Genomic DNA, 21,130 nt, shown 5'->3' with positions numbered 1-21,130 from the left:
AATAGACATTTTTCTCAAATAATGTGTCCTATATTCCATAATGTGTGTGTGTGCATGTGAGTTTGCAAGCCCAATCTAAAAATAACCGCCCTTCCTCTTTCTCACACCCTCAAAGCAGAGCATCAAAGGCTCTAGGAGCTTAAGAAGTCTAAATGGATATTACACAGTTACAACTTATATAAAAGATTTTAGGTGTAGATGAAGAGTTATTTTGTTTAGTAATGCTTGACTTTCATGTATGAAGGTCTCTTTCTTTTTCTTTACATTTCTGAGCTCATTTAAAAAATTTACATAAACTGTGTTGTTTTCAGCTTGAAACTGATCGGCAGATATTTACTAATATAATCAAACAAACCATCAACTGAACATGAGCAACATTATAATGATCAGCTCTGTGAAATAAGTGTGGATTTTGCTCACAGAACTATTTCGATTATTGTACTTGAATGTATGGACTGTGGGTTCCATAACTAAAGTGATATCACTGTATAAACACATGTTCCATATAGTTCAAATAAGAGCTCATGCAAGAAGGCAGCCATGATGGCTAAGGAGTTTTAAAGTGGCTGGGACTGAAGTTTAGAGAGGAGTCTTTCATCATAATATCATTTTAGTCACTAGGAGTTTAGTCTTCATGGTTGAGTCAGCTCGAAGAGGGGTGGGAGCAACCTGTTTTCCTCAGATGCTCATTTCAAGCAGCACTGAGTCACAGAAGGAGGGAGAACGCTCATCTTTCCACATGACCTGTGTGAAAGAAATCCTTTCTTGAGAGACCTTTTGCATTTCAAAAGGGTGGATTCAATTTCACATCTGATTGAACACAAATCAAATACTAAAAATGACCCTGCTATATAAATAAATATAGCTATTATGATCCTAAATGCTCATCTTCCAGAGACCAGATACAAGCATTCATCTTGGCAAATAATGAGAGGGACAGAATGAATGTGATGGAAACAGATTAACCTGCTCAGTGCCAGAATGGGCAGGATGGGTGAAACTGCTGGGAATAGGAAGATAGAACCAGTCCATATGGTGCCTGGAGAGAAGGGAGAGAGAGAGAGAGAGAGAGAGAGAGAGAGAGAGAGAGAGAGAGAGAGAGAGAGAAATAATATAGCAGAAATACTTGCAGAAATATTGCAAATATTGTAAATGGGAACAGCTAACAAAATCAGTCTCTCTCATTGTGTAAAATATCTTTCCTTAGGGACTTGAGCAATGACTGAAATGGCTCTTGTGAGAAAAAATACTCACAGTTACAAATGACTGTGATATGTAGGATCAATAAATGCATACATTTTCATACACGTAAATACATGTGCATTCAACAATATAAATCATTAAATCCAGTTTGGCTTGTTGTTCAACAGATGTTTACACATATACATAGGCAGCAGCTCCAAGAGTCTCCCTGTTGATAGTCAATCTAGAATCCCTCCCAATCAGATTGTAGCACCCTGTTTGCTCTTATAGCCTTCAATGACTGTATTGTAGAGCGTACGTGTGTGTGTCTATGTGCGTGTGTGTATGTGCACGTGTATGAATGTGTGGGTGTATGCTGCACCAGATATCAGCAGCAGGTTGACACACAGAGGAAGCAAGAGAGAGGGGGGAAGAATAAAGGGAGAGAAAGAAATAGAGAAAGAGCACTCCTTCTTTCAGCCCTCTGAGAGAACTTCTAGACAGCTTACTGCATCCCACAGCACACAGGTAAGAACAACAGCTCTTAGATCTGATCTCTCTTTATCTCTCCTTCACTGTCTCTGTCTTGTGATGCAGTGGTGATCGCACCCCATTGCTATGTATTCATCTTTTATCTGATCTGCACAAATACTTTATTATAGACGTGAACACTTACAATGAATCTGGTACCTCTCCATACTGCAGCTGTATCCTACTGTATCATAACAATTGAATCCTATGAGATGAGGATATTTCATATACTTATCGGTTTCCTCGCTTGGTCTATCTGGCTCTCTCTGATGCTGATGCTGTTATTGTGGAATCTAGCAGAGAGCAGAGCAGAAACACAGATAAACCTTTGGCTAAATGCTTTGAACACAGCACACGTGGGGTTGATACTGACAACGCCAGGTCACACACTCCCCATGCTCAGTTCTACATCAGCTTTGGACTGAGTGTGAGAGAGAATGAGCGCTATAGAGAGGCTCTTTGTTGCTGATAGTGATCTGATATGGATCTGCACTGAGAGGGAGATTTCCCCAAAGACACTATAAACCCAATCAGCCTGCACGCATGTGTTTGTGCAAGCCATTGGAATTAGGATCTACCTGCTGTCCAGTGAAATTGAATATAAAGATCATAGATAAAATTGTATGGGCCGACTATCTGGCTTCCCGATAAATGTCTGTTTTCCTATTTATAGATCTTAGCATGTTGGTTAAGACAAAGAAAGACTACAGCACAATCTCAGTTTTTCATTATCTATTAAATCCAAGCATGTGCTTGCTCTTCTACTCGCACTGTCTATCAAAACTGGGGTATTGTGCAAAGATCAATATAAATGAAAACACTGATCACCTTTGATTCATATTCTCCTCCCTCAGGAACCATGGCATGTTTAATTGGATATGCAGAGAGAAAATGCACATAGTCTATTGTAAGGATAAATAACACTGATATTGTTTTATTGCTTACAATGATACCTGATTTATACATCCTATGTATTTATAGCACAGTTTCAGTATGCTTAATAAGTGCCCTAAAATCACTGTTAATACCAGGACATTTTAACTAATTAACCATGTATTTGTTGAAGGAATGTAATTACTGTAAATACACTGAAACAAATTTGTTTTTCTTCTTGTGGTACTGAGATATAGAAAGAGGTGATAAAACAATAGGCTGTGAAGGAAGTATTCTTGTCATAGTCTAACAGAAGAGGAGATGATTTTATTGGCACCAGGATGTCCGTATGCTGGGTCATTACCCATGTCACAATGACAGATTACACAGACACAGATAGGGCAGCAGTCAAGCTACATCATTACCCAATTCCATATGCCTGGTTCAAATGACAATGAAATATTCATGCATGAAAACTATTCAAATTGATTGTGATTTAATTTACAAACTCTTATTAGTGTAATGGAATGCTGTAAATGTTGGATAATGAGTCACTGGGAGTTCAGGAGATGGCATCTGCTGGGTTCAAGCCCTCATTAAGATTAGAGAGTTGTGACTGTCATTGTCCCAATATTTCGAAGGTTCCACACATCTATCTTTCATCAAAATGGAGAGCCCTTTTTGCATCTGTCTTTCACTCATCAAACCATATCCCTTTCTTTCTCCTTCTTATCTCTGACATATACATCCTCTGTTTCTGTAAAGACTGCTGTAGGTGTTTCTCTCTCTGTGTGTGTGTGTGTGTGTGTGTGTGTGTGTGTGTGTGTGTGTGTGTGTGTGTGTGTGTGTGTGTGTGTGTGTGTGTTCTAGTGTACTCTGTCAGAATACAGGGTGTGTGTGCGGCTCTGGCTGGATGGTTCAGTGAAAGTGTCAGTATCAGAGTGTGGTACCAAGGGCTGTAAGGGAAAGAAAAAGAAAGAGAGTTAACAGGGCTCTGGTGTATGCCGATACTCCACAGACCCTCATTAAACACCATAGCTGTCACACATACTACCCCTCATACACAGATAGGAGTTTCACACTCAAACTCAGGCTGAGTGTGTTCCCTCCTCTTTACCTGCAATCAAATGTTTGTTTGTTTTTAAATCAGTTTAGTGGTTCTGTTGGGTTTGAAAGCAATACCCAGCGGGTAAACCTACTTGAGTATTAATAATATATCACCTCTCACAGCAAAAGATTCAGAATGCTGCAGACTGACTTCCGTAATTGTTTTCATTAGTAACTTTGTCTTGTTTTCCAGCACAAATATTTTGTGAACTTCTATGCTTAAAACAAGAAAAAACTATTCACTAATGGGTGTAAGAAAAATAAAACGTATGAAAACATGACTTAATTTTTTATGCCATTTTTCTTGTCAAGTAAATTCATTGTTTTAAGAATTTGTCTATGTTTTTGCTGTAAAACATGACAAAAATATTTTAAATATTTTTAGCAGTCTAGCATTGGTCCATGAGCAAATGTTCATTGGTGAATATTTACAATTGCAGAAGTATTTAGTGCTCTAACACACCAGTATCAAAATGAGACCCTTTATGTTGCCTTACTAATGACATTAAAAGATTTACAGTTGTTTTACTTTAAAACTGAATTGAAAAGCTAATGGAACCTATAACCAGCTGAGAACTATTTAAAAATGGGATTGACTATATCAATATATTGCAAAAATGCCTTCCAAAATCACGAAAATCTATAAATGCATGTTTTCTTACACACTTTTGGTCAACTATTGCTTGAATGTTTTCTACTTTGAAGGATGTACTCAGAGGAGTCTGCAGTTCAGCATTGGTGAGGAAAGAAGTGCTGTTGAAAACATGAGAAAGGCATTGACAAATACTGATGTCCCCCACCCTCATGCTCAAAACATTGCTCAACTAAAAATAGCTAAAAAAAAAAAAAAAAAAAAAGTTATCTAACAACAATGCTTTAATTAATTTCACGATACTAAGCCATTGAATTTGAAATGTGTAAATTAAAGATCACATACCCATGGAAAATCTATTTCTTAATGCAAACATTCTTCTTGTGTATAAGATCATTGTTTAAGGAAGATAAAATATGGGGTGTAAAAGCATGCTTTTGAATCTCAAAATATAACCATCTACACGTGTTGAATTACTCATAAATTGAAAATGAATATTATTAAAATGTCTTAAAATGGTAAAAAGCTGTCGTTCTATTTTTAGTGTACAGCTAAAGTTTAAAGTTTAACTCCTCTGGTGTCTCAGGAGATCTCATTAAGAGCAAAAAACTCTTTTATTCTCTTTACAATTTTATTCATATTTCAATGGAGTGGAAGGATGATGAGTCCCCATCCAACTTTAAATCAAATTAAAGCTGCTGAGTAAATTTTTTCATGTCTTAATTCATGCTGAAGGCACCGTCAACACTTATTTGTATCTGCTGTGAAAGTCTATGGAGAGCAAACAGAAAGTAATACAGAAATGTGTGTGTAGGGGGGTTATACTTGTCCCCTGTACACATATAAAAATTTGCAGACATGCAATTGACATGCAATTTATTAAAGACAACCAAAGATTCACAGAATTTGAGTACAAATGTAAATTTGTTTTATTTAAAAATATATAAACAAACAGGCTCATGACAAATGTTAAATTAGTCAATATTAGATAGAGTTTATGGTTAGAACCTTATCGTCACGTAGCCTTTCCTGTGTCTGACAGTGTTTTTGAAAGACCCGGACCAAACTCCGTACATTATCCGTACACACTCCAAATTCATTTCATTATCATTTAAATATCATTTATCAGTGGTTGCAAATCACTGACCCATTCTACTAAGGCCAAAGCCAGCAGTAATGTGGTCAAAGTGAGGCCCGTGAGCACTTTTAGGACCAAAGTTAGGTCCCAAGTCGGGATTGTAGCCGTGCGAAGGGGATTTAGTCACCCCACCCCCATAAGGAATTATGATTAAATCATGTTTGCCTACAGAGGTGCCGGCTTCAGGTGTGTGATACGCAGATATAGATATATTGACGGAATGAGCCCTGTGTCAAATTGAATAAATGTAAAATTTCAGGTATGGGGCAGTTCACTGGGTCTTTGCCATGTGAAAAGCACAAATTAACACATTCAGTTAAGTGAACACATTCCATTTCTGTGTGTAAAGGCGTCTCGTGGATGGTGCTCTAGCCTGTAAAATGGTATTCATAACCGACTGAGCCAATTCTGGCTCGTCCACTGTGCTCCGTTCAAAGGCCACATGTGTAGGCTTCACAGAGAGGCTTTTTGAGAGAGAATGTCTCTCCTCCGTGGTATTTTCCATGGAAGATCATCCAGTATTTCTTCCATCCCCAGAAAGCAGGACTGGTTGGGCCATTTAGGTGCAATTAACAGAACTGTTTCCATGTCCACTCGGACTGATGACAGAATGAAGGAGGTGCACCTGGGGAAACACATACTTGCGTTTTGCCGGCCAAACGTGGGCCAGAGTGTCCAGGCAACTTATATACACCACTACTGTTGTGTTGTCTGAACAAATCAGAATGTGGTGATTCACGATATTAGAATGATTAGCTCTCAAAGTTAAAAAGACAGCCAGGAGCTCTAGGTGGTTGACATGCCACACCCGTTTCGCACCTGTCCATCACACACCGTACACCAGCTTGTGTTGGATGCATCTGTGGTCAGCACTTTCCTTCTGAAAATTTGACCAAGCATAACACCTTGTTGGTAGAAGGCCGGTTCTATCAATTATGCTTGAGCAGTCAGACAGAGGTGAGTCCCCGTGATGCTCATGCGCCCGAGGCTCCAAGCACAATGTGGAACATCACTTGAGCCAGTACTGGAGAGGTCTCATGTGTAACAGACCTAACTGTATGACGGCGGATGCTGCCGCCATAAAACCCAGCATTCTCTGAAATGACTTCAGTGGTAATGTATTTCCAGTTTGAATTAAGACAGACAATGAAGAATGGACGAACGCCTAAAAAGGAGATTTACTGAATTGGGAAAAGTGTGCTTTTCACCCAGCTGGCATTCAGACCCACGTTTTTCGAACGGCAAAGCAGCAAGTCTCTGTGTTCGCTCAGTAGTGCCTCTAATTGGGCTATTAATAACCAATCGTCGAGATAATTCAAAACACGCACACAGTTTATTTTCAATGGGGCAAGCGCCACATCGAATCGTTTTGGGAGCCAGAGACAGACTCGAATGCAAATCTAAAAAGTTGCCTCTAATGTGGTGCAATTGTCACATGAAGTACACATCCTTCAGATCTATCAGTAGCTGAGGTCAGTCCTGAGGACAGATGTGCGATAAGATCTGTATCTGAGTTAGCATTTTGAATGCGTGCATCGTGAGCTCGTGATTCAAGAGTCTCAGAACTAGAATGAGCCGAAGCCCGCCGTCCTTCTCCAGAACGAGGACATATTGGCTGTAAATCCTGCTGTGTGTGTCGCAGTCTGGGGCAGTCTCTATCACGTTTTTTTGCGAGGAGACTGTGAATCTCTGTGTGCAACACCGGTACATCCTGTAGTCGGACCACATATTGCAAAGCACCGGTGAAGTGAGATGGCTGGTGTAAAAAGTGAATTGTATGACCGAGCTCGATTGTTTTAATCACCCAGTCTGACACACCCATGAGGGCTTGCCACGCATTCGTACAGTGGCACAGCAGGCTTATTAATTAATCTGAAACAACCTCTATCGCGTTCACATGAAGATTGTGTATTTCAGCTCGAAAAACAGAACCATGGAAGACAGAACACAGTTGAAACGGGGTGGCCAACGTGCAAATTGGATCGTATAACCATGTTCGATTGTTTTTAGCACCTAGCCAGAAATGCCCTTAAGGTCTTTTTGACCTTTTTGACCCAGAGGGCATTTTAGTTTGTTCATTGTTAGATATAAGTAGCCGCTCATCATTGTGAAGCAGTTGTGCATAATGTATGGGCTTTGAAGTGGGAACGAGCTCTTTATTAAAAAAATGTGTGTGGTGAGCAGGGTAGAGACAAGTGGTGTCTGGGTAGAGCGATGCCGGGAAGATAAGTAGGGAATTAATTTTATCTGCGTGCTACACCGGTCTCACGTTCCAGCGAGGGGTGGCGGGAGTACATAACGAGAGGAGAGAGTGGCAGATGGGAGAGAGAGATGCATTTAGCTGTTTGTGCATTGAGCTGAAAAGTCAACAGAGTTTATGTGTAGTGAAGCTGAAAAGCAAACCTTTTGTTTACTGCCGAAAAGTGGCCTTATTGTGTGCGACTGAAAAGTGCAACAATAAATGTCTACGTGTTTTGTCAAGCTAGCCCCAGCATCCTCCTTTCCATGAACTGTTACAGTGTGAGTGTCTGGTGCATGTACAACTAGCGCTGTACTCTTTTTTGCATACTTTATTGCATGTGATTGAATGTGAAACACAGAACAACATATTTAACAACATATTGAACAACAATATTCCTTTCCCGACAAACAGCAGTGGGGAAGATGGGAAAAGCATTTTGTGTCTCCAATCTTGTGTGCCATCTTTGGGAACGCGAGCTCTGCATTCCGCTTCATAGGGCTGTGCCCATCAGGGGTGCTTTTTCTGCACGGGGTTCCCCTCGATGTGGGGCTTGCGCTGAGCTCGAGCTGGTTTTGATGAAGTACTGCTCCGTTTGGGCATAAAATGTCACATGTGAGTGTTGCTGAGTTACAACGTAGCGCTCAGCAAATCTATCCACAGAGCTGCCGAAAATGCCAGCTGGAGACACCGGAAATCAAATAGAAAGGCTTTTTCCACAATTTCTGTGAGGATCAACCAGATGTGACAATCCAAAACCACCAGGTTGCTCATTGACTTGCCAATGGCCTGCATAATGTTTGAGGAGCTTAGCTTGGAAAACTTGGAGCATTGCCATTGTGTGGAATGCTGAGCCAGCTTGGCCCACTGGCGAGTATGCTTTTGCAGCCTGAGCGCACGTCTGTCAACATGGCTTGGAAGGATAAAAATGGGCGTGATTGCCACATCCCACTACTCGCCGGGAAGAGATGTGCCTCTTCCACAGGGGGTTATTTTAGCACATTTGTCCTCCCCGTAGTCCAGTTTAGTGAGGAGAGTGGAATTGCTGTGCGAGTGAGCTGAATAGGACATGTGCCAGGATTTTGTCAGTTCGTTGTGAGCCTTCTGGAAGAAGGGGGCAGATCTGTTTCTAATAAAAACTGACCAAGGATTTCTTTATTGCTAATTCCTATTCTAAATATGATTACATCCTCCACATCCATCTCTTGCATTAATGAAGCTGTTGGCTGGGGGAAGGGGCGGCAACGTTCTTCATTGACCACTCACCAGATGCAGTGAGAGACATGATATCATCCCCAGCATCAGAACTGCCGAACGTGATGAGGTTGTGCGCTCTGTATTGGAATAGAAGCTGTATATGGAGATTGAGGGGCTTGCAGGGCATGTGCCATCACAAGATCCACCTCAAATTCATCCTGCTCAACCTCACAGCCCCACTGTGCCTCATCTTGTGATCCATCGTGTGTCACAGAAAAGTCGGGTGGGAGGGCACGGGAGGCTGAATCGTTCCTCAGAACAAGGACAACTCACGAGCGAAAGCATCTTGAGACTCATGCCCTCACAGTGAGGGCAGTCTGTCTGTATAAGAGCCGTCTCTGCATGGGTGCGGCCCAGACATTGAATGCAGCTCTCATGCTGATCTTACGGTGGGATATGTCCCACGAATAAGGATCACTTACAGAACAACATCTTTAAAAAGATGCGAACACATAAGCGGCTCTTTTTGTTATATACACAAAATATCAACAATAGCTTATAAGGATACAAAACTCCTGCCAAACTGCTGCAAGGAATCAGGATGCTGAAGCATTAAGTTTGTGTATTTCAGCTCGAAACACTGGAACGACTTTGACGGAACTGTGGAAAACAGAACACCACTGAAACAGATTTTTTTTATATATATTTCTTCTTTATTCACACATAATATTCTCTTAGTTTTACTTTATTCTCAAAATATATTAGAATCTAAAAATTCTATAATTTAATTCTTATAAATTTCACTTTATTCTCATATGAATTTAATCTCATAATGCTACAACTTTATTCTCGTAATTTTACTTAAATAACACCATTGTGGGATGGCCCAGTAAAGTTAAAAATAACTTAAATGCATCTCGAAACACCTGCGTTGTGTTTCATGACTGTTACACCATTAAACATGATTCCAGGTTGTTTTTATCAAAGTTTCAACTTCACGGTAAGACAGTGTTTTTTTTTACCTTATGCTCTGGTGTGCAGACTTAAATACAATAGTTAGACAAGTTCAATGCCATTGAACTAAAACTCAAGCACTTCAAAGAGGCTATTTCAACGCAGCAGTGTAATGTTATGTTAAGTGCATTCATGATCAATTTGCAATTGCAGGTGTGGTGTGGCCCTGCATAACACTAGCTGCTGTTTCTTCATACCTGTTTGTTTACATCTGTTCAAGCATGCTGTTTCAACATAGTCACTTCAGTTTTTGTTTTGCCAAACTTCTTATGCTACATTTGTCTCATTTCTGTATTGTACAGTGCAAAACATTAAATTAAAAAATAGCATAGGAAAAAATGCCTCATTATAAATAACATAAATGTGTACTGTATTTTGTTCCAGAAATGAAAACCCGAAAGATACAAATACAAATTTCCTTTATATAATGAATGCTTGCCAAATTAGAGCGATCTATAACGAGTTGGGCTCAGGTGCATTCAATAAGGCAGAAAATCAGATTTAGATCTGGTTTCGTGATAATAAAGTGGGAAATTGCACTATAATAGTAACTTAACTTACACTTACATTTACACCAAAACGTATAATCCACATTAAGTAGAACTGAAACTGGAGCTGGCAGGTCCAAAGATGTGAAGCTAACACTGAACTTATACCTTATCTCAAGACATTGTTGACTTGTTATTTGTTTGACATTTGGTTTCTCCTTTCTTTCTCCTCTCTGGCACAGACAATTTTACAGTGATATCATTAGCACAATTATGTTAAAAAATATAAGACTATATTATCCAGGCATAAAACAGTGAAATGAAACGGTCAACACTTGTTGTAGCTGGAGAATTTTGCCTTGTAAGGGACTGTCTGCAAATTCCACACTGTAAAGGGATTAATGGAAAGGAGGATGTGAGAACCGGCTTGACAATATATATAGTTTAATAATAAACTGGACCAAAAAGACTGGTAGCTGCCCGTAAATCTCTCTCTCTCTGTCGCACTGCTGTCTCCGGTCGCTCTTATCCCTCTCAAGGGCTTAATTAGCCTGATTAGGGGCCGTGTAGCATCACGATCCGGCCCCGCCCTGCCACACACGCAGTACTAAAATGTCAGAGGTGTCTAAGTATTCATTAATTCAATTAAAGTGTAAGTTATGCCTACAATTTACAATCTTTAGAATGTGTAAATATTTTTTAAATAAGTGTTTAAGACAGAACATGCAAGGCAGTTTCATTGAACACTTGTCCACTAGTGACGTTTTAGCACAGTGTGTGGACTTTTCATATAATCTGAAATGAACCATAAGCAAATATTTAATAAATATTGAAATTGTATTCAACTTTACCCTGCTAAATATCATTAAGCAGTCAGAATGCATTGATGTTTTGTTTAAATATAATTTGCTTGGTCTATTTATTATGATGTGGGTTCATTGAACCCCTGCATCACCTGCTGCCTGCAATATACATTGCTCTCCGCCCCAGGCAGTGGTTGGAGGGCTGGAACAGCAACCACAGATTGACAATCTCTGCTTCAGAGTATGTTCAACTGATATGCTAAATGCAGCCTGAACTCATTTGCAGTCTATGTGCAAAAATATGACAACCACTGAACAATCACTGCTTACCATTAATATGAATAATTTAATGAATCACACATTAAAGATAAGATCTAGTAAGTGAGGGTCACTTCACTTTGGAGTAGCTCTCCTAGTCTATACAAAAATGCATCATAACTGCATTATGATACGCACGTGTTTGTTTTTCTCCTCTTTGGTTTAAAATGATATTAGACACACTATAAGATAGGAGGTGAAAATTTGCTGTTCTGTCACCTCCAGTGTTCTACAGATGTGCTGATTCAATGTGTGTCCTATTAACATTTATCTCAGGGGAAAAGAGAGGGCCTGATAATACCACTCTCATCCTGCTGTATCTACCAAAGGCAGTGATCTGTTCTGTTTTGATCTTACCTCCTGCTGGCATTTGTATGCATAATGATTGTTTGAGAGGGATTATTTTTCTAGCTGGTGTTTTGGAAACGAGTAGCATCTATCATTCACATGCTTAATTAAAAGTGCTCAATTTAAATAAGAGTTTTAATGAGTTAAGGAACTGTTTAAAGCTAATGGGTGTAATTTTCTCATGCCCCACCTAGCAGAGATAACTATAAGTAAACCATAGTTAGGATGAATTACCCTGAAAAGTATAAAAACACTGGCTTTGTGCTGCTTTCAAATACTGGTATACATGAGCATTCAGACCAGCAAGACACAGCAAAATTAAGTAGATAACTACCAAAATTCAGCACATTTAAAAAACTGAAAATGCAAGAAAGCATGTGAGATTTGAAATTCTATGATTGTCTACTTTTGATGTCAAAGTGTAAATTGTCAAGTGCAAAAAACTTGCACACATTAGATAAGCCAGTACAAATGCCGGTAACAGTGTATACATGCCATGCACAGCGATATTGGGCTAATAAGCAAAAATCTCCCTGTGTCGATCAATGTATGCTTAAACCATTTATTACCTTAACCCAATAAAGGGAAATCGTTTAAGGGGTTTACATGACCTTACATGTTGTTGGGTTATTAAACGTAATTGATGTAAGAACGTGCATGTAAGCACGCTAATTGACACAGACAATGGCATGAGTTTTGGGAGGAATGTATTTGGGAAAACAGTTTGAAAACAATGTTTATTTTTGCTATTTCTGTTGGTGGTGCAATAGAAAATATACCTCTCCTTTAATGTTCACTGCTTCGGATGCTTCAGAACTATTGTCCTGTGTTCCTGACACTGGTCTGTCTTTATTCCCTCTGCAGTTACTATGCTGCCTGGCACCAGGCCCCTGCTACTGTGTATTCTATGTCATGTGACCACCACATGGGCGTTTACCCACATGTCGGATGCTTTGGAGCTGCGATCTGCATTCTCTGTGGCACGTACCAGCAGCATGGAGGGAGGGTCTAAGATGGTTGTCACCTTTGACAAGGTATACGTCAACATTGGAGGTGATTTTGATCCGAAGGCCGGATTATTCCGATGCAGGATACCGGGTGCATACTATTTCTCATTCACAGTGGGCAAGTTCCCAAGTCGAGATCTGTCAGTCATGCTGATGAAGAACCGCAACGAGGTTCAGGCAATTGTGTATGATGACAATGCAGGAGAAGAGCGGAAACTGCAGAGCCAGAGTGCCATGCTGCAGCTCGATTTCGGAGACACTGTCTGGCTTCGACTCCATGGAGACCCTCGTTATGCTATCTACAGCAACACAGGTCATTACACCACTTTTAATGGTTACCTCATCTACAATGATGTATACGGCTACCAAGAGCCCACACACAAGGAGCATAACAGTGACAATCATCCAATGAAAATCAGTGATCACATACTGTCTGAGAATGAAAATACAATCACTAAAGACACAGGTGTGAAAGAAGAGAGAAGAGATGAAGAGATGAATGAGGAGGATGGGAGAGATGTAGAGGAAGATGATGACACAAGGTCTGCATTCTCAGTGGGCCGCACTCAGAGTATTGTGGGAGTGGATCAAGGATTCCCCGAGCACCAACCAATCACCTTTGATACAGAATTTGTAAACATCGGAAATGATTTCAACATGAGTTTTGGTACATTTAAATGCAGAGTGCCAGGAGCCTATTACTTCTCATTCAATGCCGGCAAGTTGCCCCATAAGACCCTGTCAGTGAAGCTGATGAAAAACCATTTGGAGGTACAGACTATGATCTACGATGACAGCGACACTGAGAAGGCCTTGCAGAGCCAGAGTCTGATGCTATCACTGCAGTATGGGGACACTGTCTGGCTCTATAGCCACCAGAGAGATGGATTTGGTGCTTACAGTAATCATGCCAAGTATATCACTTTCACTGGCTTCCTGGTGTACCCTGAGCTCTACCGAAGCCCTCCTAAGCAGCAGAAACACGATAAGACACTGTAGGCCTGTCTAGAAGACAGTCTGTCTGTGGGCCTTTAGGGAGGCAAAGGGTTTTGTTGGGTGCTCACTGATCAGTGTTTGTGTAGAAAGACTGTGAGTCCCCTGCACTTAATCTTCTACATTCTAGAAACCAGAAGTCTTCACTGTTGGTTTGCTTCTTAAGACTTCCTATTCCAAAATCTCCCAAGCTCTTGTTTTTTGTCTACTATTTATCATGTTTGGGAAGAAATTAATAAACCAAGCAAGAAGCACCTGCAACAATTTGGCAAATTCTTCAGTTCTTCGATGCTGAGTTCTCAGAATAGTATAATCAGATGACACAAAAGTGTCATTTTAAAAACAAAATAAAATGATTTAATGCACGCAATCTCAAATAGGAGAAATTTATGTTGTCTTTGAAGCTTTTGCACGAAAGATTTGCACGGGAGCTCTGTCTTCTGCTTTTTCATTTATTATTACAATTGTAAGATTAGTGACCGTGGCACCAAAACAGATGTGATGGAAAAATATTACTCTCCAATAAATCTTCTGGTATTGGAACAGCACTACACATTTAAAATAAAGAATGCTTCTGCAAATTAAAAAGTCAGAAACTGTTGAAAACAAGCTAAAAGTTGGAACAATGACTATGGCTGGGTTTCCTGATAACATTAAGCTTTAACAATCATCTTAACTAACGTTGCACATTATTTTAAGATGGAGTTTCCCAAACAAGTACGTAGATCGCTCATTATGAAGTAGAACTTGGCTGGGTTTCCCGAAGCACTAAGTAGAATGTTAGCAGCATTTAAGTAGTACTTAATATCTAAGGCGCGTTTCCCAAGAGCATTGCGATCTCAGTAGTTTGAGCCGCTCTTAAGTCCATTAAATGCAATTTAAACATATCTTTCTGGCATCTTTCACAGTTTATCAAAGACATTTAATAAATTGTATTGTTATATTTTGATCATTGCAAAGCCATTGTAAACTATTTCAGAGGATAAAAAAGTGTTGAAAGAATCGCTATGAAATCAATAGCAGTCTCCGTATGCAACAAGATAGGTCTAAATTTACAAAACACGTTATACAGTATTAGCCTTCTTTGATAAGCATAATTATAATTGAAGCCTTGTATACTTGTAAATATGCCTTGATGAATCATTAAAATATGGTTAACAGAGGAGATTAGATCAAGAGTGTGCAATGAGAGATTCCCTCTCTCTCTTCATCCTCCAATGGCTGGTTAAAATCAGCTCGCTTATAGTCTTTTTACAAAGTAGTAACAAATTGCATGATGCATAATGGCAGTAAGGCTGCAATTAAACAGTACCTTGAACTCTAACCAGATATTAATATTTAGACAGGTCTATGAGTAGTTCAATACCGATGCCCATAATTTTCACTTAAGCTCAACTTTATAACGAGCCTTCTGCGTGCTGGTTTGGGAAATTTGGGGCATTACTCCATCGTAAAATAACGAGCGATGTAAGTTAAGATGATCATTAAAGCTTAAGTTGCAACGTTATTGGCAAATCAAGCCCTTAAGTGCTTTGTTATGGGAGCTATCTGGCCCAAAGGTGCTGATCACTTTGGCCAGTATGTCCAGGTGTTGGTCTTCTCAAAATGAAAATAAGGTGAAAATACTGAAAAACATGGATGTTGTTTGTAACATTGTTGAGGCACAGAAATGCATTACCTAACTATTAAAACATTAATTAAAGAAATAATTATGGTTTTAGTAAGATAGAGTTTCAGATGTATTGCTGTCAGAGGTGGGGTCTTGATCTTGTGGTCTTGGTCTCAAGATGTCTTGAGCCCATATAAACATGGTCTTGGTCTGGATCTTAGTCTCAACATTTAAAGTCTTGGTCTGGATCTCGGTCTCGGCCTATGTTCTTGATGGTCAAGACCGCTATGTTTTTACTAGTGCATTAAATGTGATTATTATTTCAGCCACTAGTTAGTGCTGCATCTTTAGCATTACTGAGAATTTGCAAGCACAGTACTACTGCATCGGTCATACCACATGTGTCGGCAATCACCATATCTCATCACATGCACATAAGTGCAAGAACCATGGTTTAACAACACAAAGCAAACATTAATGATTTAAGTTTACATCTGCCATGTAGAAGCTGCGACTTCACTCGGGGTAATCGCGCGACCCAAAAAGATTGTTATAATTGAGGTATTATTTATTGGCAGTAGTAGGACTAAAATCATAATTAAAGATTTTTTCCCCTGATATTGTAATCGCTATTAATAAGATCTATTACTATAATTGTATTGCATGCCATATTTATGCAGCTACACATCCGGAACAAGCTGATAACTGTGTTCCTGAATTAGTTAATTCTATTTATTTATTAGCAGCCAAAATAAAGACTTTACAGTGTTCCTCTTCTTGGCAGCATGAAATAAAACGTATTTATTTCAAAATGTGATTTTCAATTTTGCGAATATTTCCCATCAGCATTATTTCTTGCTTTGTTTCGTCACTGTTTTTTTCTGTGCATAACTTTATGCATAGTTGTTTGAATAGTTTAATAGTATAAATAATTATTAATAGTGTACATGCAGTGAAAATCAGACTAATGCCATGCAGACTTCAATTGTCGTGGACTAGCCAATTCAAGTCACTTCACTTTAGTTGTATTATTTTATATATATTTGGATTGCAAAGGCATCTTGTAAAACTGGATTTCTCTGTACAGCAGTCTGGAAAATAGAGAGCAACCTGCAAAATATGTCAAACATTAATAAGTGAAACATGTGGTACAACTTCATGATCCAATAGGTAAATTAGTCACATTGTCTTTGACATGTTTTATATATATATATATATATATTATTTCCCATTTGCTAGACTGATAACGTTCTTAAAATTATCATTTTAACATATAACAATATTAAAGTACATAACCATGCTTACCACGCCTACCAATCTGCAAACTCTTTAAAATGAAAATTATGTTAAATTATATTTGATTGCATACTAGCGATGACTATCATCACAAGACAATTTAGGCCAGCCATATTTTCAATGAAAATGACAATTCTTATTATCATATTGAATATATTGATTTGTTAATGAACAGGGGAATTTTCCAGAGGTGGGGTCTTGATCTGGTGGTCTTGGTCTCAAGACCATATAAACATGGTCTCGGTCTGGGTCTTGGAGGATCTAGTCTTGGCCATGTCTTGGTCTCAAGGGGTCTAGTCTTGGTCTGGGTCTTGTAGGGTCTAGTATTGGCCTTGTCTTGGTCTCAAGGGGTCTAGTCTTGGCCTTGACTTGGTCGCAAAGGGTCTAGTCTTGGCCTTGACTTGGTCGCAAAGGGTCTAGTCTTCGTCTGGGTCTTGTATTGGTCTCAAGGAGTCTAGTCTTGGTCTGGGTATTGTCTTGGTCTCAAGGGGTCTAGTCTTGGTCTGGGCCTTGTCTTGGTCTCAAGGGGTCTAGTCTTGGTCTAGTCTTGGCCTTGTCTTGGTCTCAAGGGTTCTAGTCTTGGTCTGGGTCTTGTCTTGGACTCAAGGGGTCTAGTCTTGGTCTTGGAGGGTCTGGTCTTGACTACACCTCTGATTAATATTCAAACATAGAGATTAATGACAGTGAAGCAATGAATGCATGTAATGAGAATGTACGCTATATGAATAATAAGGGGCTCACATATAGCGTTTTTTTGGCTGGAAACTGAACAAATGCACACAGAACATGATTAAAATGACATCAGTACTGAACTACTCATAGACTTGTCAAAATATTAATATCTGGTTAGTTCAATGTGTACTTGTAGACTTATTGGCAAATGCAATTTGTTACTACCTAGTAAAAAGTCTATAGTCGATTTGAACCTGCCATTGGAGGAAGAAAGAAGAGGGGGAGGATGACGAGAGAGAGAGAGAGAGAGAGAGAGAGAGAGAGAGAGAGAGAGAGAGAGAGAGAGAGGGAATCTCTCATTGCACACTCTCAATCTCCTCTGTTAACCATATTTTCATTATTTATTAAGGTGTATTCAATTAAGTTTTAAACTTTATGGTCACATTACTTATATATTTTCAGGGATTGCAGAGCATGAGAGAAGGCTCAGGACCCAAACACAGAGTTCAAAAAGCAGGGAATTTATTAATACAAAAATAAAGGCTAAAATAAATAAACTCCCACAAGGGGAAGAAAAACAATCATAAACAACCCTGTAGGGGAAAACACTCAAGTAATCTTTGTGGAGCTGTACTGGGACAGATTAGTGTGGAATCAGGGCCGATTGGACCAAACGGGAGACCGACATGTATCACACAAGACAAACTGTCACTGGACACATGAGGAGACTAAAATAGTGAGAGAAATCAACAGGTTGACAGGGCAGGTGTGACTAATAAACTAAAAATGGGCAAACAAAGAGGCGGGGTATGATTCAAGACAGAAAGATACACGGCGATACAGAAACAAAACCATGTGCTCTCACAAGACAACAAATCACCCGAATGGCATGAGTGCACATTCTATGACTGAACCTCAGCACAACGTGAAGACAGCTCACGATCATTTCGCGCAGCGCTAAGCAAGAGACAGACACAGATTACTGACAGGAGTGCACTCACGCCAATGCACTCACACCAATACAAGACAAGGCATGGAAAATGAGTGTCCGGAACCAAACACCAAAACCAAACCAGACAGAAGGGTGAGGATCCATACACCATGCCCCGGACATGAGACACGTCACACGAGACCGACCGAGGAGTGCACGGCAGAGAAATACAAACCTGAAGCTGTGCTCTCAAACAAAGAGACAGAAGATGGAGCATTAATGTCCAGATCCCTTCACAGACCAAAACAGAACCAAACAGGAAGTCAGGATCAAGACATCATGCTCCCGACATGAAACAAGATGGACCGAAGAGCGTAAGGTGGGAAATCACAACCGGACCCATGCGCTCACACAAAGACAGCACACAAAACACAAGACAGACATGGGATGATGATGCCACGGTCCTGTCAGACAAAACCCCAGACTGACAGAATGACAGGACCTTGACACATATGTCCTTTTAAATGTACATTTTCTTTAAAGTCTTTTTAAAGTTTAATAAGAACATATCGTCTTGCCATTACAATTATGCTTATCAAAGAAGATTATAATGTATTACGTGTCTTGTAAATTTAGACCTATCACATCACATGCGGAGACTGCAGAGACACCTATTGATTTCATAGCGTTTTTTTCAATACTTTTTATCCTCTGAAATAGTTTACAATGGCTTTCCAATTATCCAAATATAATAATACAATTTATCAAATGTCTGATAAACCAGAAAGATGCCAGAAAGATATGTTTAATTTGCACTTAATGGACTTAAGAGCGGTTCAAAACTCTTGTTAATTTACATACATTTTTACAAACTACTTAGATCACAATGCTTTTGGGCAACGCGCCTTAGAGATTAGGTACTATAAATGCTGCTAATATTCTACTTAGTGCTTTTGGGAGCCCAGCTTTTGTTCAATCCCAAATATATTTACACAAACTAAAGTTAATGATTTTGAAAAAAATAATTCTGATGTTTATATTTTGGAAAGAAAATGTATCATATTTTTCAATCCGATCAGGTTTCACATAATTTATCTGATTTTATGCTGTTTTGTCTATATGGCAATTTAGATTTATTTAGATGAAGAAGCATATCTATAAAGTGCAACATTCCAAAATGTAAATATTTATTTGTTTTCTATCCATTTGTACATGAGTGAACATTTGCATTTCTATTCTGTGCCTTGTCTTACTGTATGTATGTGCATGGGTTTAATCTACTAAATAAAAATTGTGAAAAGTGCTAAATAAGCTTTTCAATGTTTGTGCAGTATGAGATTGTTAGATACCGTTAAAGTGGTTTTAGTGTACACTGGATTCTTGATGAGGAAGGAGCCAGACCTCAAAAGCAAACCAAATAAAATCTCAATGTCAACAATTTATTTGTCTTTACTTTTCTTTTGTGCTACATAGTCCCCTATCAAAGATATCTTCTCCTGTAGAACAAATTTGCAAACGTTTAAAATAAATACAAGTATTTAGATGTCTGAAGAATGAAATTCAGAACTAAATATCAGAATTAAATAAATATCTGAAAATTACCGAATTGTTAAGTTCCTCTGGTTGAAAACAGCAATTACACTCCCCTTATTTCAACTGAGGTATTCAATTATCTACAGTGACCAAACTAAATATGTTAGAATAGACACAGAATAGGCACCTTCAGGTTTTGAATTCACATGTGCTCAGTCACTGCCTTTGTGAGACCTCACAAATTAAAACAGCAGACATATATACATATTTATTTAGCTAGGACCTTCCTATATGCGCAGTATGAAACCCTTTGTATCAGTGGTCATTGCAGTATACAATACATTTGAAAACTCAGAAAAGAGGAGTGACCAAGATTACAGCTATATAAATGACAAGGTTGCAGAGTTCATCAACAACCCCTTCATCACTTCACACATTCTGCCTTTTTGAGAAATAGCAACTTATACTCGTGCCATGCGTGGAGTTTGCTAGAACCCATGTGATGAAACCTTACGGTAAAAATGCTGTGGTCTGATGAAAGCAAGAAAGCATGACATGCTTGAAAGCAAAGCTATAGGTTTGGTACAAACAACACCCAGGTCACACCTTCCATACCATCAAGTATTGTGGTGCAGCATCACTCTGTGGTTCATTTTCAGCAAGACGAAACTGGAAAGCTTGTTGGCATCATGAATGGAAGCAAATACAGACAAATCCTTGAAGTGAACCTGTTTCAGACAGTAGAAGATTTGCATTGTAGTGTAGATTTGATCATTTGTTTTTGTTTGCCAGCAGAACAATGACCCAAAGCAAAAACTTTGTATTAGTTAAGACCCAGCAACACACAAGACTTGAATCAGGTACAAATCTACGGTTAAAAATCGCACAGATGCTTCCCACTAATTTGGTTGAAACAAATTTCAGTACAAATGTGAACAGCTCAACGAGATAACCTTTGGAAGACACAAGATTGCAATTTTGACTAAAGGACTGTGTACAAAGTCAGGGGGTCTTTCATCCTGAAGAAAACAAATGCTTTTGAATGAAATATATTTTCAGTTCACAAATGTGTTCAATTTGCATTATTGAAAAAAATAAATATGGCATCAAATTTCTGAATGTACTGTAATAAAGATTCTCTTTCTAAAAGACAACCTTAGTGGGTAAAAGAGTTGATTATATGGTTACTCTCCCCTAGAGCTCACTGTCCCAGTTTGGAACTTGAGATCAAATGGCCTGCTATACTACAGTATAGTGAC

General features: G+C 39.0%; 1 protein-coding gene across 1 annotated transcript; it reads left to right on the top strand.

The window, feature by feature from the left end:
* The first annotated feature begins 1,587 nt into the window (after positions 1-1,587).
* On the top strand, positions 1,588-19,768 carry LOC127659431 (complement C1q tumor necrosis factor-related protein 4-like). The gene is made up of 2 exons (XM_052149283.1): positions 1,588-1,710; positions 12,695-19,768. The coding sequence occupies exon 2, from the start codon at positions 12,700-12,702 to the stop codon at positions 13,834-13,836; it is 1,137 nt and encodes a 378-aa protein (XP_052005243.1). The 5' UTR covers positions 1,588-1,710; positions 12,695-12,699; the 3' UTR covers positions 13,837-19,768.
* The last annotated feature ends 1,362 nt before the right edge of the window (positions 19,769-21,130 follow it).

This window comes from Xyrauchen texanus, chromosome 1 (assembly GCF_025860055.1).
Source record: "Xyrauchen texanus isolate HMW12.3.18 chromosome 1, RBS_HiC_50CHRs, whole genome shotgun sequence".
In the NCBI taxonomy this organism is placed as follows: Eukaryota; Metazoa; Chordata; class Actinopteri; order Cypriniformes; family Catostomidae; genus Xyrauchen; species Xyrauchen texanus.
Note: the sequence above shows the minus strand (reverse complement) of the source record. Positions and strands in the feature narration are given on the sequence as shown.

Excerpts from the sequence above, each read along its gene's own strand:
- LOC127659431 (XM_052149283.1), top strand. The coding sequence starts at position 12,700 with ATGCTGCCTGGCACCAGGCCCCTGCTACTGTGTATTCTATGTCATGTG.